This window comes from Anabas testudineus, chromosome 19 (genome assembly GCF_900324465.2).
Source record: "Anabas testudineus chromosome 19, fAnaTes1.2, whole genome shotgun sequence".
NCBI lineage: Eukaryota > Metazoa > Chordata > Actinopteri > Anabantiformes > Anabantidae > Anabas > Anabas testudineus.
This window is the reverse complement of record NC_046628.1, coordinates 17,384,548-17,396,579: the sequence shown is the minus strand read 5'-3', so window position 1 is coordinate 17,396,579 and position 12,032 is coordinate 17,384,548. Positions and strand designations below refer to the sequence as shown.

General features: G+C 43.9%; 1 protein-coding gene across 1 annotated transcript in view; it reads right to left on the bottom strand.

Annotated features, from left to right (window-relative positions):
* The window catches only part of grid1b (glutamate receptor, ionotropic, delta 1b), a 364,356-nt gene that overhangs the window by 96,687 nt on the left and 255,637 nt on the right, over positions 1-12,032 (bottom strand). Inside the window, exon 4 of the mRNA XM_026350750.1 lies at positions 9,697-9,902. Within this exon, the coding sequence (XP_026206535.1) occupies positions 9,697-9,902 (206 nt within the window). The remainder of the gene's footprint in view (positions 1-9,696; positions 9,903-12,032) is intronic.

The window sequence follows — 12,032 nt, the reverse complement described above, 5'->3', positions numbered from 1 at the left end:
AGAAGAACTGAACACCTTTACCATGTTGAGGCTAGGGGAGGTTCCAGGAAGCTCCAAATTATGGTTCAGTTGATTTTCTGCAGTTGAAAAATGCTGAACTAAAACTCCTGGTGTTTTTAGAAGATAAATATTAAATGTTATTTATAGAGAAAACACCGTCCATGTTTGGTTCAATTTAAGGTGCAGTTCTCTACAGAAAGCCGGACTAATCTCATTGAGCTTTTTCCTTGTTGTGGTATCACAGAATCAAATATTTAGGGTTTACGTTGATCACACACGGCACTGATTGTCTGTGTGTGATCAGCTTTGCAGCTGGACGGCATCATCCAGCTTTTCTCTGCTTTTGGATGGATCTAAAAAAAAGCGCTAGTGTACGTATGTGTGCACTCTTGAGTAACAAGATAGATGGATTATGACAAAGCAAAGAGAGTGTGGAGGGAAGTGTGAGCTTGTGTGTGTGAGAGAGAGAAGTGGTGTGGGCGAGTGAGAGAGAGCAGGCGGGCAGGCGAGGTTAAAAACAACATGACACAGGAGAGAGAGAGAGAGAGAGAGAGGAGATGAGGAGTGAGGCAGAGATGGATGACTGAAGCTCTCTGCCTAAAAATATGAAGAAAACAGCCGAGAAGAAAACAATGAGAGGACGTGAGAGATGGGGACATTTTTCCAGAGGGTCTTGTTATATAGAAAGTGTTGTGTGTGTGTGTGTGTGTGTGTGTGTGTGTGTGTGTGTGTGTGTGTGTGTGTGTGTTCAGGCTGCTGAAAGAATCAATCTCTCCTCTCAGTCGGTTTCCATCCAAATTTCTGGGTGTGGATCCGATAATTAAAAGACAACCACACAGTAACTCAATTCAAACATCCTGTGTTAACTATGCTAATGTTATTCTCATGAATGAACTCCCTCTGCACACCGAGCTGTTTTCATCTCTGCCGCCACAGTTTATATTTCTTTAACGATCAGCTTTTCTAGAGGAGTGGAGTCTCGGTGTGACGCCGTGGGCTGGAAATAAAAAGTAGTAAGGTCAAACACCAAGATCCAAAGAACAGCCACGCAGTCCCAGAGACACATCATGAATCAAACACTTGCGTGCACAGTTTGTGCCCACATTGTTTATCTGTGATCAGCCCGGATGAGTCAGCACTCTCTGTCCAGCCCCCCACCTCCCCACCTGCCCACTGAAGTCCCAGACAGCACATAAATTCCAAAGGAGGTTCACAACACACTGCTCTTCTCTGTGGGGATTGTTTTCTAACATTTATTCAGGAAAGCACGATGAGCTGATTCAGAAATATTCATTAATGTGCAGCGGACACGCTGGAAGCCGAACGAGCTCGTGGAGCTGATGATTTAAACAGTGTCACGCAGCTGATTTTCAGCTGACGAGCACAAAGCCGTACCACTCTGCATGCTAACGAGCTAATGAGAAGGTGCCCCCCCCCCCTTTAAGGAGCCTTTGCCTATTTACACCACACTTTAAAACACCACCATAGAGGCGTGTCTACTGTGAAGGTAGTGAGCTTCTTACACAGGGAACAGGTTTCCCGGCTTTAGTGGTGAAATGTTTAATGTGAAACACTTAGGTCAGATATACACTCCCCTCCAAAAGTATTGGAACAGTGAAGCCAGTTCCTTTATTTTTGCTGTAGCCTGAACAGCCACGGCGTCACCTCCAAACTTTATTCTTTCCATCACTGTGGTAAAAGCTCATCTCTGTCTCGTCAGTCCATAAAACATGGTCCCAGAATTCTTGAGGCTCATTTCTGTACGTTTTGGTAAATTCCTTCCTGTTCTTCTGGTGCAGTCTCTGTACTTTTGTACATCTGTGATTCCTTCATTCCTGCCCTCAGCAGGTTGTTGCTGATGTTTCTGTCGTCGAGTGCTGTTGTCTTCCTTATTCTACCTGTTTAACGTCTGTTACACCAGTGGTTTCCTTCTTCGGGACTTTCCAAATGGTTTTACTGACTATGTCCAATGGCTTTAGGTTAATGATAACAATACATGACTGGTCGAGTTATCTCACCGTGTTATATGTAACTACAGTACCTGCACACTGTAGCGGTGCTTAGATTCTCCCCAGTTCTAGTACTGATGATACAGCTGATGTTTTCAGCGACACTGACACAAACATGATCTGTTGAACGTCTTGTTGTTGCAGCCTGATGATTGGACAAACCACTCCTGTGCCTCTTTGCTGTGCTGCCACGTCATCCCTGGCCCAGTTCCCACAGTTCCCCCTCTTGAGGTCCATCCTCTCTGCTGGTTTGAAGATTCAGCTCCTGTTGCTGCACAGGAGCGTGTTTACAGTTCGTGCACTGACAAAAGAAAGATCTGATATTATTCCTGAACGTTTCTCGGCCCTGGGCGCTGCGTTGTTTCCTTGGCTCTCTGGGCTGGTATCAGATTAGCCCTGTCAGACGGCTGCTTTATCAGCCATGCTGTCCACCAGCCAAACAAATGACAGCAGCCCTCCACACCCACCGCCACCTCGCGCTCTGTGACAAATGACACGTCAGCCCATCTCCCATCCATCTCTCATCCATCTCGTATTACTGCCAAGAGAAGATTGCCACACGAATGCCCTTACAACGGGAGGCGGCCGCGAACACCGGGCATCCTGGAGGTTGTCTCAGCAGTATTTTGGCAGCGAGGTGTTGTTACTTTTAGAGCAAAAAGTAGATCTGATGATTGTGGAGATTAGAAACAGGATTAAATCCGCTGGTGTGAACAGGGAGGGGCAAGAACAAATTCCCTGTCAGCTTTGTTTCTGCTGCTGTACACTGGTTTCTAGGTTGTGATGAGGTGTTTTTCCTTTTTACCACTTCCCTCCTCTCTGTGGTGATTTTTAAACTCTGGTCACAACGTGTGTATTTGATAAATATTATTTTTATACATCGTGAGTTAATCTAGGATATGTTGTTTTAACGCAGCCTGTACATCTGTCAGACATACACCACTTTACACCCGGTCTCACCAACACTTCAGAAACTTATTAGTGCTTCAGTAATTACAGACTCATGTCAAGGATGTGGGATAAACATTAGCACCTCATGTGGGTGGAGGTTTTATGTTGATTCCAGTTTCCAACCTCCCTCAACGTCTGCATCACTGTACTTTCTTATTTCAAATCCAACAGAAACATCTGGCGCCGTCCTGCTTTAGGAACTGTTTTAAAACAAAAACCCAAATTGGAAGCTCCTGTAGGAGTGGCTTGTCTGACTGAGGTCACCTTCTGCTCTCTAATCAGAGATTGTATGAAGGCGCTGACCCGACCCCCCACATGTGACATCCCCGGTGGTGATCTCCAATCAGCGCTAATGCTTGTCAAGTATTCTCCACCTCCGCCGGCTTCCAGGCAATTAGATAGCAGCCGGAGAATTTACACTAAGTGCTCCAATTATAGCAGAAAGGTGCTGTGGGTCAGATCAATTATGATCCAGCACCGACGATGACAACTCCCTGTGTTTTTTGCATCTCAAATCTCTCTCTGCCCTCTTGTCCTGTTTTCTTCTCACTTATAATGAAACTTTATTTTTACCTACAGGCAAATTAGTTCAACAGCACAGAAAGTAAACAGATGGAAAACGGATCAGCTCAAAATTTTAAAGACAGAGCTTTAAAAAGCTGCAAGTGCTGAACAGAAAATAATCTAACAAGTTAAATCAGTGAGTTGTTGTAGAACATGTAAGGAAACTGTTAATATAAAGCACTTAAATTAGTTTAACAACAGACTTACTGCCACCTTCTGGATGGGCTGGACCACTCATGAGGCCGATGTCGCACAGCTCCCGTTTGGATCGCTCCAGTTTTCGTCTCTCGGCTGAACTTGAACAACACATTCCAGCTGTGTCGGAACAGCAGGATGTGAACGGCGGTGATGAATCAGTGATGCACTTCAAAGGTAAGTGTTTGTTAATGCAGTGTTGTTCATGCAGGTTTTCAGTAACTTTCAATAAAAGCTCAGGAGATGAAGCACGAAGTTGTGTCATCGGTTACTGATGGAAATTTGGAACCGATCCATCCAGCCTGTTTAAATCTGACTTCCTGAATCTCCTGCAAACCTCCACCTTTCACATTAATACTTGTCTCGTTCCCTCTGACGCACCGACCCCACTGATTACTGATTCTTTATGAAGGTTTGCTCCTGTGGGTTTTAGAAGTGATCCTTTTCCTCTTCCTTCTTATCGAGGCTCTGATCAGACTTGTATTTGTGTCTCCTCTTATTTCCTTCCTTTTCGCTCTGCTGAAGTTGAACCCACTGTCATGTTTTTCATTTCACCTCCCATGTTTTGTTTCCTGTGGAGACAGAGTTTTGTTCTTCTGTCCTCCTCCCTCGCTTCATTAGCGATGCCGTCCTTCTTTCGACCCATGGGGGCTCACTTGATGGGAGACAAATCCGTGTGATTAACAGTGATTAAAAAAGACGCTGGAAAACTGTGATGATGCCATTTGGGACTGGCAACCTTGTCTTTTACTGCCTTCTAATCCAATGAATTTACAAGCCCAACAGATGGGCCGCATTTACATCCAAGTCGTGTTCAGGACTGATCTACAGTATCTGTGTTCTGGTCCTGAACTCTGTGTGTTCCAGCTCTTCTAAAACTCAGCGTCTTATTACCGTGGTGAAAGTGTCTCATGGACTTAGAAAATCTCTTTTTTTTAAACTCAACGTCAGTTAAGAACAAACGTGTTTATGAGGCAACAATAAGATGTGAAAGCTATAATCAGAATAATAAAAGGTCAGTGATGGAAAAGGGTGATTTATAACTTTCATGGAAAATAAATGCATTTAACAGTATAAGTAAAAGAAAAAGGCTACAATCACATACTTCTGGAAATTGCCATTTTGATTGTATATAAAGGACCCTCTGTAATTTATCTGTCAGTGTGCAGCTTTGTTTTCTGATTTATTCATTCAGGAACAACATTTACAAACTGTAGTATTGTAACACAAGCACACGACAGCAGCTTTATTCATTATGTTCTGCAAGGTTCAGAGGCAGCGCCAACAGGCTGAACAACCCTCCTTCACACAGACATCAGCATCAAAGGTTCCATGCATGCAGCTATGGACTCAGACGAGATCCCACTTAAAAAGAGAAATCTGATACAAAGATTTTCAAAATAGCCATAAGAAAAAGAAGAAGAAGCCATGAGGACGATCTACTGACTAAAATATCTTTATACAGTGATTTTTTGCATTTCACATTTTCATCAAGTGTCTCATGGTGACCTAAGAACAAGGTCAACAAACAAACTGCATCCGATCACAGGACGAGAACGAGCGGCTGCTCAACTGAACCATGAGTCGAGGCTACAGGTGACTTCACCACAGGATGTTTATAAGATTATATGTAGTGGGTACTCGATAAGCAACGAGGCTTGTATCAGTAAAATCAAATTACATGCAGGAAATCAGGTCGTGCAGGTGGACAGATTCATTCTGTCATTAGTCAAAGAACCTATTTACAGAATAGACTGAATGACTACAGCACAGCTGATACAGACCATAAACAGCAGTAAAGAACAATAGAGTCCGCTCTCAGCCTCTATTATATCGCCTCGCTGCACAGTCTCTTGATATGATGATGGTAGAGCCCCCCAGACATGTCGCTGTACCCTGAACCGACATCAGTGGGTCAGAGGTCACTGTCTCATTTTTCATAACACAGACATAAACTCTGTATGTTGACGAGTAAATATGTGTTCGTGCCCTGTAGCTCGAACCACAGGAACAATGCAAACACTGCTGAGCAGGTTGTTGGAAAAACACAGACTGTTCCTTTAACAGGGTGCATGAACAAGAGTGTGTGTGTGTGTGTGGGGGTGGGGGGGGGGTTGTGTTTGTGTTTATTGAGGTCATTTTCAATTTGCTGTTGGAGGGTTTTTGCCCCGAGGACATTTACAACACACACGCACACACACACACACACACACACACACACACGGTGTGCAGGTGTCACCCATCACTGCTCAGCAGCTTGATAGGATCCTGTCAATCAATCTGTCTCCTCTGGCGACCGAGAACTCCATCCCGCCTCCCAATCTAAACTTCACTCCTCCTCCTATTTATACACACACACTTCTCTCTCTCTCTTTCTCTCTCACACACACACACACACACACACACACACACACACACACACCATTTAGAAACAACACTTGGCTCAGGAGAGGTGAGCAGGGAGTAGGAGAGGAATAAAGGAGATGAGATGAGCTAAGGAAGGAATGATGGGGCAAGAAAAGGAAAGGGAGAAATCAGTGATTGATGGCACACTAAACACACGTGCACACATGCGCACAGCAACCAGCAGCTGCAGGTGTGTGGCTGGTGCTAATTTCCCTGCTTGGATTTACACTCAGTGGATAATGATTCACACAGTCAACTGGCAGCCGACTGTGACTCACGCAGGGACTCGAACAGAGACAGAAACCACAATTAAAAGTCTGGAAACCACATCATCACATGTTTGTCCTGGGGGGGGCGCCAGAGGATGTGGTCTGAGGTGGGTTTAGCTTCTGTACGGGGGCCACTAAGTCCATCAGGTTGTTCAACTTTCAGACTAAGCTGGATTTTAGCACATTTACAACACGTGTGTCAACAGCTAGTGGCAGCCAGCATGTTGTATTTGAAGCTGTGCACAGAAAGTGCACGTTGCCTATAGCTGCACTGAATAAAAGTTAAAGTATAAGTATATATATATATAAGTATAAACTAATTTAGATCTACTATAGAGTTCAAATCAGGCCTTGAAAAAAGATTTAAAAGAAAGTAACAGCGAGTTGTGGCAGTGAGACTCATGGGTTTTGTTATTGTTGCTGTGTGTGTGTGTGTGTGTGTGTGTGTGTGTGTGTGTGTGTGTGTGTGTGTGTGTGTGTGTGTCAAAGCTTTTAACACGTCTCTGTGACATTATTGAAGAGTGCAACTTTCATTCAGCTTGATCTCACCGTCCTACGCCGTTATGTCCGGGTGCTAATGAACGTCTCCGTGTCAGCGCACATACACACAGAAGCTATTAGCATTTCTGTGCTAAAGCCTCCCACTCTTATGGGCTCTTGCAGTCAAACAATGTGGACATTAACACCATTAGACATGCATTACTGGGAAAAGTGCACGCACACACACACACACACACAGCACAATGTCAAACGCTTCCCGAACCTAAACCTGACTTTGAACTGAACCCTAAAACCAAACCCGACTCTGAGTCATTGTGTATTTTCCAGTTGTGATCTCTTCTCCAGCTCTCAGTCCATCAATAAAGACCATTAAAACAATAATATATGTACATTAGTTTAAATAGCACGTTAACAGGCTTGACCGTCATCTTTACATTCATTCCTATTCTGAGGTTATTTTCTAACCACTCATTGACTCTGTTCGTTGGTCAGAGTCCAAAATCCAGTTTAATTCTGAGAAGAAGACGAAAAAGAAAGAAGACGGCCATTTTTAACACTGACAGCTGTCAGACAAGAAGCTTCCTGCTGCGATAATTGTGACTCACTTTTTTCTTCTATTCTTCCTCCCGCTCCCCCTCTCGACACCCAGAGATCAGAGTATAGGAGGCTGGTAAAAGCGTCACCCCCGCCTGCTGTTAAAAAGACAGCGTGGACGCCGACCACTGAGAAGACGACAGAGGGCTTTGACAACAGACTGACCTCCTTCCTGTGACCACTGCTCTGACTGACATGTGGGAGGAATACAGGTGTGGAGCCATGAGGACACGATGTGAGACGTTCAGTGGCGATGGAACATTTAAGAGTCAACAAGCTGCACGTGCTCACTTCCTTTTACTGTATTCAAAGTGAATGAACATAACTAAACATGAAGGGTTGAGAGGAGAACAGTGTAATTTAAATGAAAAGTGTGGACCGGAGCTGTGGGCAGACGTGCTATCTGATAAAACCCGTGTTGCATGAAGTCTTTTAATGAAAAACTAAATGTTTCTAACAATGTGTTGGTTGTTTTGTTTCCTGTTTCTTCTTCTTCATTTGTTTTACAGTGAAATAACCCTTTAACATCAAGCGTTGTACATGTGATGTTTATTCTTTCACCAGCTGTTACTTGTTATTGTTGTTGCATAGAAGTCGTGAACATGTGTTCAAACGTTGCTGGGAGATGTGTGAACATCTGTACACCTCTGTATATGAGTGTGTTTGAGTGTGTGTGTGTGTGTGTGTGTGTGTGTGTGTGTGTGTGTGTGCACAGCTGGGTTAATTAACGTATAAAAAACACTGTGTGTTCCTGGAAGTTGGACAAAGAAAGTGGAGCCGCATTAATACTTAAAGTCATTGTCATGACAACGCAACTTGACTGGCAGTCACACACACACACACACACACACACACACACACACACACACACACACACACGCTACTGCTGCGTAGAGATTTGTAAGAAGGAAGCTCAGGATGTCAGTATGAATGAGGCAAGAGCTGCGTGTGTGTGTGAGTGAGGTCAGAGGTCGCCGAGTACAGCAGAGGATGAGTCACACACACCACAACACAGCAGCTAAATAAATCAGAAAGTGCACACTCACACACACACACACACACACACACACACACACACACACACACACACACACACACACACACACCAAGGAATACAAGTCCCTGAACACAAAAAAGCTTTTTGCTGCTGCTGCCGTCAGTGGAGGGAAATCTCCCGCTCTCACTCTGAGGTCACACTAACAGTAACAGGCCTTGTTAATATGTAATCAGATGCACGCAGACACACTCATACATACATACATAGTAATCATTCTCTATTTTTGTGTTTTCTCCTGCTCAGTCTCACAGATCATTAAAAACATGTCTGATTTCTAATACTTCACTTTCTCAGTATACATAATAATTCATTCAGAGACGTTCAAACATATTGTTGATTTACATCATTCTCATGTCTCTGTTGACTCAGTCACTGCTGATATTTACATTTAACAACTTTCAAACTTGTTTTGTTGTTGTGAATGTTCTAATTTCCCATTCAACCTGAACTACTCTTGGTGCTATTATTTACTACATGCATTCACATCCCACTAATTCATCACAGTGATGGTGAAAGACATGTTTACTGGTTAGTTACGTCTCTGATGACCAGTACAAATTGTAAATTCAGCCTCTTTGTGTTTGTACAGTTTGCACAGACAGGGTCTCAGGGCCTGTTAACGAGTAAAAGCACCAGTTTGATCCACGAACAGGAGCCATGATGAAAAATGAAACAGGTAATAAATATTGAGCGAAACTCAGCATCCCCTCGAACAAGCTTCTGTGTGTGTGTGTTTGTACCAACCAGCTCCATCTGTCACTCCAGGTGGCCGTTTACACCTGGGTATGCACACACACAATCCCCCTCTCTTCCACGCACACACCAAAGATGTACACGTGGTCACTGATCCAGTTTGTGTGACACACACTTGATCTTCTTACACAACATTTGTTGTTTTCATCCCTTCACACACTCACTTCTTCGCTCTGTATCATTCATCTCTGTCCATTTACACGTCACTTGTTCCTGATAGTAAAGTCTTCATGCTTCTATAGCGACTTGTTCCATTTTTCTAAACACAACATGCTCACACACCACATATTACAGCACACTGCTGTTTGTGAAAACCTGTAATGTTCCATTTGTGGCCCCCCCACCCGTAGCCTCGCTGTAAACATGTATGTTAACCAGTGGAGCGAACGGCACTGACCTGCTGGATGAATGTGTGCGCTCCGTGTGGGCTCAGCAGGAGGATGGCTCTGCGTAGGGTGTCTCTGTATCGGTTGAGCTCCTCAGTCCTCATGGTGGTGAAGAGGTTGGTGAAGACTTTACTGATGTTCCTGTCCACTCTCTGCAAGGCCACGTCCACGCCCTGGCGGGACGTCTGGTCCAAGAAACCTTGCAGACCGCGGATATCTAGAGGAAAAGTAATAACACACAAACACAAAGATTCAAATATATGTTGTAAGAGAGGAGCTCTGAACTGTGCAGACGTCAACAGGAGCTTAGAAGATGTAACACATACAGTTTTATGAATCTGGACTTGACTCAAGTGACTCATTACTCGACACTGACGGAGATTTTAAAATCTGACAGTTCAAATCTCAGGATGAAATCTGTCTGTGGAAGTTAATGAACACCAGATCTTTGTCAGAGGTGGTTATGGAGGCTTCAGGCATGTTTCTGAACATGTTTACTTTGGTTTTTTCACCTGCTGAAGACTCTACTTTTACATGCATGACTCAGTGATGACGATTATATCTCATGATCTAATAGGTGACATAAAAACAGCCGGGGCAATCTGTCGATCAGCATCCAGCCAACACGTTCTCCACTGACCCGTCAGTCTGCTCTAGGTACACATGCTTTCACTGAAACAGAAACCACTAATGTTTCTCAGCATATTAGTTCAGTTAGTTCATATTATTTGGCTCAGTTTGAGTCCTGAGCAGAATAATGCTTGTGTTGTTTGCTGAATGAGCAAACAGCAGCTGTAAGTGGTTCATACAAACGAGGTGGACAACAACACTTCTTAGAAGGCAGAGATGACAGGTTTGTGTCTGGTGTCCCAGCAGAAGTTCGTCCTCTAATGATGTTGTCTGTGTGGAGAGAACCAAAAGTCTGACGGACGTTTCATTTCATCATTAAGTTGTTCAACTTCTTCATTGCATTTACTGCAACAGGAAACAGACTCTTGATTTTGATGTGAGTTTAATTCCATTTTTTTATGTAGCACCAAATCACAATCTCCTCCTCCTCGTAGAGAAAGCAGCAGGCGACAGCGGGGAGGAATAACTCTCTTTAATGGCAGAAATCTCCAACAGAACCAGGCTCAGAGTAGGAGGTTCAACGGAGAGAGAAATCTCAGCTATAACTCACAGAACAAAGTCATGAAAGAAATGGAACTAAGACCCACATGTAACAAACCATTGTTTACTTCAGGGCCCCCGTCGGACCTGCAGCATCTTCTTCTAGCATTTCCGCTAATGACAACTGGGCTGATCTGAACCTTCAGTCTCGCCAATTACTGTTCAAAGCTGCACCCATTCAAACGTCTTTGTAGTTTTCATCATGCTGATGTGTGAAGGTCCTGTGGGTTTATATCCGTGACCCGTAAAAACAACCAAACAGTGAGGCTGAAACAGAACTTCGCACTTCAAACAGAGCCATGACGCTGACTTCTTTCCAAGCTGACTTATCCTCAGCAGAACCGACTGAAGCCGTCATCTCTAACTGGACAGTATCTCTTCTATTCATTCAGTATCTACTGCTCTCAGACTCTCCCTCAATGTGCCTGAGAAGTTTCTTTTTCTGACATCCAGACAAGGCGTTATGCTCAGTTATAGCTGGTGACAGGTTGCTTGGCCTGAACATCTCTTGCTTTTTTCCCCTCCCTCCATCCTTCTCTGTCTATTAGCACTGACAGCTGGCTTGTTCCGAGTCCTGACTGACTCCTACTGCCACTCTCTGCTCCTACACTCCTTCTTCTCTGGAGCTGTTTCATCTCATCATCACAATCTTTCAGGTTCTTCTCCATTCACTTTTAATACCTGTCACTGTTTTGTTCCCCACTACTGTTTCTGTATGTGTCAGTCAGTCTTAGCCCCTCAGTCTAGTGGAACTATTGCGTAACAGTATCATGAAGTTTGAATTTCTGATATTCGCACTTTCAAAAACCTCCTCAAACACAAATCACCTGTGAATCCATGAATCTTAAAGTCCTTCTGAAAATAACAGTGCAGCTACGTTATCAGTGAAGTTAAGACTCCTTTTGTTACACTGGTTTGTGACGGGGTGTGAAGCCCTTGAGTATCGCTGCGCCTTGATTTTCGATAGTTTGATGGTGGGTTTTGTCTTTGGATGGAACCGCCCACTGGTTAAAGTTTCATATAAAACCAACAGTTCTTGCTCTCTGCTTGTCTTTTCTCTTTTATAAGCTTGGTTAAAAGCTATTCATCTGTGCAGTACCCGACTGTACTGTGACTTTGAACACATCTCTTATCTACAGGCACACATTATCTATAGGACACTGTATATTTGCAGTAT